Consider the following 6,516-nt stretch of genomic DNA (forward strand, 5'->3'; position numbering starts at 1 on the left):
ACTGTATTTAGTTGATCTGCCACCAGTTTCGGTTTTGAAGGTGTTGTATCACTTGTGTGCCACTAGTATTGAGAAGCATGTGGTGTGCTGTGTGCTCTCAGTGTGTGAGAACGGCTGGAGGTGCTGCCTGATCAACAGAGACAGGAAGATGCCCACCGACTACATCAGGAACGGAGTGCTCTACGCCACTGAGAAGTAAGTGGGACATCTTATCTCAGTAGAGCATCTTTGATCCTTAACTCTCTGACTGGAGAGAGGGACAAAGCCTGCTTCACTCTGAACGGTGGAGGAGAGAGAAGGAACAGTGTATAATTTAGACGGGCCGCGACCGCCCTCTAGTGGTCCATTAAATATTTTCAAGCTCAGAAGATTGGTGGGCACAGGGCCGGTTCCAGAACAAGATGACTAGGGGTGCATCCTAGATAGGAAAGGGTGCAGATGCCCGGCCGAAGGCCGGGCCCACTCGGGTGGCCGGCCGAAGGCCGGCCGCCCGAAAAATTTGACATGTTATTTTACTAAAAATAATGCATTTGACCATCATTTCAAGTAGAATGATACCACCCAAGCAAGAATATTTCAAGTGTTTCAAGTGCTTTACTGAAATATTTGGACCATATAATGATAATTCAATTATCTCAACCTTAAAAGGTTACATATAGGTGCCAAAAAGCCATAAAATCACATCAAAGAACAAAGAAAAACAACAACTATAATTCAAGTTTAAACAGTAAGTGTGCAGCTGTAGCATTTATTAAAAAAAAAAAAAAATCTTTTTTTTTTTTTTTTTTTTACTTTTCAACTGAGCATGCAGACAATTAAAATAAGGGTGCAATGCATGCTTTTGCACCCCCGTAGAACCGGGCCTGGGTGGGCAGCAATTCCACTTCTTCAGCTTCTGGTATTGGCAGAAACGCAGACATCCAGATACGCATGTGATGTCATGCTAGCTCACTGGGAAGCGGCCGGGGGTAAAATGGCTCCAAAGTCAGCAAAGTTTTTGACAAAGGTAAAATGGGCATGACTATTTTCAAACGGGTCCCTTGACCTTTCACATTACTGTAAGATATCTGAATGAAACAACCAACCTCAACTACCTATGTCGTTGACATGTGGTTTAAGAGCTCCAGGATCCTAAAGACACAGTGTTCTACATGCAGTGAAAATATGTTATTCTCACATTTCTTTCTTCCCGTAGTCTACTGTTGTCCCTAAAAACAAAAAAACTAAAAACATAAAATTAAAATCCATAATTTCAATTACCAGTTATGTTTGAATATCACCACCCAGCTGACAGTGGCATAACACAGCATAGTCATGTCATGTTATGTCCCCCCCCCCCATTTATTTGGAAAAGTTTTAACAATCAGAAGTGGGTGTTAAGTTACAAAAGGTTGAGAACGCCTGATTTAGACTAATGGGACTGTGTTTTTAACAGGTTATTGATACGGCTCTTGACACTCTTAATGCAACACCTCTCTCTCTCGCTCTCTCCCTCTCTCTGCCTCTCTCTCTCCCTCTCCCTCTCTCTCTCTGCCTCTCTCTCTCTGCCTCTCTCCCTCTCCCTCTCTCTCTCTGCCTCTCTCTCTCTCCCTCTCCCTCTCTCTCTGCCAGTTACCTCTGCTTTGAGAGCTCCAGCTCCAAAGCCAGCGCCTCTAAGAAGAATAAGGTGATCAAACTGGTGGACATCACTGACATACAGAAGGTAAACTGACATCACTGACATACAGAAGGTAAACTGACATCACTGACATACAGAAGGTAAACTGACATCACTGACATACAGAAGGTAAACTTCAATCTTACTCATGGAAGATCATGAACGATGATAGGAGGATGTCTCGCCTAAAGGCAGGTGATTGGATAAATACGAGCAGATGTCGCGCCTCACATTTCTCCAATCATCTGCATCAGTTTGAACTTCCTCCGGTCTGAAGCTGTTTTTTTCCCCCCAACTTCCTTTGACCATGAAGCTCTGTGGGCGCTAAGTACAGACTGTATATGATGCATTCATAGACTGTACTGTAGAAGAGACAGTGTGGCTTGAGAGACACTCATGCAGCTAATTATATCCAAAGAATATTATTGGCAGACTTGATTTTAATTAGCCAATCTGTATTCATACATCAATTTGTATGCTGTCAAAATAAATCAATAATTGCAGTTTAATTTGCAGAAATGACAAATTGGTATTGAATTTTCCATTGAATCAGATCGTTTCATGTATGTCATACATGAAACAATCTGCAGGGATCAGCTGTCATACATTGTATGACAATGAATCAAGTTGAATATATAAATATTGACCCACTTCTGTTTTCTTGGCTCCTCCACAGTACAAGGTGCTGTCAGTCTTACCAGGAAGCGGGATGGGCATCTCCATAGCCACTCCCTCCACTCAGAAGGTACAGCATGGGGAGACGTACAGTGCAAACTAAGAAATTGTTTGTACTCCTTTAGGTTCATAGGGCGTTTCCTTTTTGATTAATCCAGCAGGGATTAGCAGAATTAATTCAATCAGATTCAGTACCTCCAGATGTTTTGCATTTCAACCATAGCCTAATCCACACTTGACCTCATGTGGAGGTGTTTTTCAAATGGCCTGTGTGAAATCATTCATACTGTATAAAGTATGTCATGCATTTAAAGCTAGACTAGGCAACTTCACATGTATGTAGTAGATTTAGACATACATAGTACATAACATTAAAAGCTCACCTTTAATGTCTTAAGCTGTAGATAAATGAAAAAAGGTAGAGCCTGCACACTTACTCCATGCCGTATAGTTTATTGAGACACAAGAATGGACAACGTTTCGATCCTATTGGATCTTCTTCAGGTCAGAAATGTTTGGTGACTGACACCCACCCATATATATAAACTGCCAATCATAGGCTAATAGGCTCTATGGGTGGCTGGTGTGGGTGGGGCAATCAGCACCTCTCAGGGTGAAGCATATCCAAACATAATTGATACAGATTACTCAACCCAGGGGTCGTATACAAGTGCATACAAATACTGTACATAGGGAACAGAGAAAAGCTGTAGATACTCATTGTTTCTGCCTCCTCCAGCCGTTGGTGTTCGGTGCCATGATCCACAGAGACGAGGCCTTCGAGGCCATCTTCACCCAGTACATGAAGATCATGACCACGACCAAGCCGCCGGCCAGCCCAGAGGCCTAACCTGCCTGTCCCACCAACAGAGCCCCTGGCCCGGGGCTGCGTTCTGCGGTGAGAGCCTCCTGAGTTTTCAACCCAACTGGATGATAACATTCAAAACACCACCTCTTGTGATTGGGCATCAGCTTCCTCATCGGCGGTCGTCGTGCGGCTTTGATTGGTGGATTCCATGTTTTGGCCGTGACAGAGGGGGTATGTGGGTGTGTCCGCTCCATGGCTTAGTGGGGATTAGTTCCATCACACACAGGTGAATCGTCCCGGGTGTCAGACGATGCGCGGAATCTTTTCACTGGTTCTGACAGAGGGAGGCAGTGAGAGGACGAGTGTGCTTTTTATCAGTCAGCAAAATGGACGCTGAGGAGGCTGGCTCTCCTCTCCCACCTGACTGACCAACTAACTAGCTGCCTACTCTCCTGACTAACTTGTTTTTCCAGATGTGTATATGTTTATGGTGCACATATACTGTAGTGTGGGTTTGTGTGTGCGTGCGTGCGTGCGTGCGTGCGTGTGTGTGTGTGTGTGTGTGTGTGTGTGTGTGAGTGCGTGTGTGTGTGTTTGCGGGCAGGAATCAAGGTCTTAAGTGTGTCAAGTTTCTCTTGCTTCTTCAGTTAGTGGAGTAATCCCGATTTTGGAAGGGGGTGGGGATTTGAAGAAGCCCCGCCTCTCAGCCTGGCCATAAACAAGTTGAAGATTTCATAATGACAGTTGGCTCAGCTTCAAGACATCCATGAGAACCAATATGATAAATAACCGGAAAAATAAACATTTACATCGGAGTCTTGTCACAGTTAACTCGAAGGCTACCGCCCCCGTCTGGCAACGTCAGGTAAGCAGGCTGGTGTTTTTTGACAAAAGCCCTATGTGAAAGTATAGGAGCGTACATGTGCGAGTGTTAATTGTTTTTCTTTGATGTCTAGATTAGCTGTGAAGAAGTCAAATCTCCATTTGACTGATATGAGCCTTTGTTAGTTTACATTGCTGCTGCATAACTTCTTGATCTTCTCTTCTTTTCTATTTCTTTTTTTTATTTTTATTTTTAGAAGCAAAACATGTTTCAGTGGCGGCGGCGGTTAGTTTTAGGTGTGTTGACGATCTCAGAAAATGTATGCTACAGCATCCGCTTTGGTGTTTGTGAGTGTGTGTATGTGAAACGTGTGTAGTGAAATGTTTTCAAAATGCCTTTCTTTCGAAATCTTACTTTTGTCTTTTCTTTTTGGTAACAGCCTATGGAAGGAGTAACTGGGCTTTACTGGTCCTGGAGCTGTTTGGTAACAGCCTATGGAAGGAGTAACTGGGCTTTACTGGTCCTGGAGCTGTTTAATAACAGCCTATGGAAGGAGTAACTGGGCTTTACTGGTCCTGGAGCTGTTTAATAACAGCCTATGGAAGGAGTAACTGGGCTTTACTGGTCCTGGAGCTGTTTAATAACAGCCTATGGAAGGAGTAACTGGGCTTTACTGGTCCTGGAGCTGTTTGGTAACAGCCTATGGGAGGAGTAACTGGGCTTTACTGGTCCTGACACAGTGGAGAACATAGAGCAAGTTTATTTCTTAAAGGCACAGTCTGTATATTTTTTCAATTCCCCATCAACGGTATTCCCCCTGCACTTTATTGTTGAAGCTGTAACTGGAATTGCTGACATTTACGGCACAGTGAACAAGGCTTGAACACTCGCTATTTAGTTGGAATCCATGTTCACCGTTTGCAAACAATTTCAGGACAGAATTAAAAGCTGCCGGTTATGTCGTTTAAGGCGTTCTCCCTTGTGGTATTTCATGTTAGACTAGGGCTGCACGATTTTGGATAAAATGAGTCTATAAATAATAGACTCATTTTAGGGATAAAATCTCGATTTTCTTGCTTAGAATTGAGATCACGATTCTGTCTCACGATTCTTAAGTAAAACCATTTTTAATACCTATACATTTTACTGCGCTCTTTTGATACAGACAAAAACTATATATTACAGTATAATGTAAGTGTAATGGGGACTGCCACATCAGTGGTACAAATGGGAGTCCACACATGATGCATAGACTAAATTCCAATGAAATTGAAATTGAATTAACGGTGTTAAACTTCTCCAATCTTGAGCTGGTTTATCCTGCCATCCACACATTCTGTGCACACTGCAGCATTAGGCTATAGCCTTAATTATGAGTCTTTGGAAATGTAATGTACCTGGCTTCCTGAATCATTTTTTCAGGTTATGGAGCTGTCAGACGGATACATGCGTAGCGGGTTGAATAAGAAAAAAGACACGCACATCATTAATAACTAGCGATCATGTAACTGGGCTAGATTATGTTAGTGGCTCTCTCCAGCGCTGGCAGAGCGCTAAAACCAAGTGTGGAGATAGCTCTGCTTCTGCAAGACTACATTAGTCAGATTAGGCAGTTTAATTGATAACCATGTGGGTGGCATTGAATTGAATTGAATTGAATTGAAATGAAATGAAATGAATTGAAAATAATTAAATTGAGTGAGCTCAACACATGTGCTGTCGGCCTGTCAAAGATATGCACTCAAAATAGCTTAATTCAAATGCTTGATGAATCAAACAGTGATCATACAAACAATCAACTTATATCTCTCTCTTCTCTTATTTGGAACAAACGCAGGAGTGCTTGATTTGATGCAAGGGATGTCCCTAATGACCATGCAGCAGAATCGTTCATTCAGGAATGCGATCGCATACGTATAGAGGTATGAATGGAGATCGAGATTTCATTTTGATTAATCGGGCAGCCCTGTTCGACTGACTGCTTTGGCCAGTGCTGACCCCAAGCTGCTGGTGCCAGTAGTGCAGTACAGCACAGTGTGGTTTATAGTCTGGCCGAGTCTTGGTATTAACACTGGATTGATACTGTATATCCCCACAGGGAGCATGTTATCGTGGGCCAGACAACTTTCAAAAACCACCCATAAAATAAGGAGGATCTCAAGGTACATTACTTTGACCTGAGGATGGAACGATCATTTACTCAGGTAAACTACCTACACGTCACGGTCCACTAAGGCCTTCGCTTAAATAGCCGTTTTTTTCTGCAGCTTGAAGTGCTGTGGTATATCCCAGCCTTTGGACATTTAAATCAAACCCTGTTGGCCAAAGGACAACAGAGAAGCGCACTTTGAACATGAAGTCTGCGATGATAAAATGACGTTCCAGTTTTTGTCCGTAAAAGAAATGCGTCTCGGACTAAAAGAAACCTCTGAGAACAAATATTCAAATGTGATTTATGCCAGACCTCCTGAATTGATTGTTTTGTCTGACGTACTGTGATTGGGTGATCCCACTTCCTGAAACGCTCCGCAGATCAACTTGTTGGAGGTTTGC

At 43.0% G+C, this 6,516-nt stretch overlaps 1 protein-coding gene across 1 annotated transcript in view; it reads left to right on the forward strand.

Annotated features, from left to right (window-relative positions):
• Nucleotides 1-4,253, forward strand: part of gramd4a (GRAM domain containing 4a) — a 109,689-nt gene extending 105,436 nt beyond the window's left edge. Inside the window, exons 17-20 of the mRNA XM_083655541.1 lie at nt 102-195; nt 1,612-1,702; nt 2,334-2,402; nt 3,072-4,253. Of these exons, the coding sequence (XP_083511667.1) occupies nt 102-195; nt 1,612-1,702; nt 2,334-2,402; nt 3,072-3,182 (365 nt within the window). The 3' untranslated portion in view covers nt 3,183-4,253. The remainder of the gene's footprint in view (nt 1-101; nt 196-1,611; nt 1,703-2,333; nt 2,403-3,071) is intronic.
• Nucleotides 4,254-6,516: the final 2,263 nt, after the last annotated feature.

Source organism: Poromitra crassiceps (assembly GCF_964638095.1).
Source record: "Poromitra crassiceps genome assembly, chromosome: 2".
Classification (NCBI taxonomy): Eukaryota; Metazoa; Chordata; class Actinopteri; order Beryciformes; family Melamphaidae; genus Poromitra; species Poromitra crassiceps.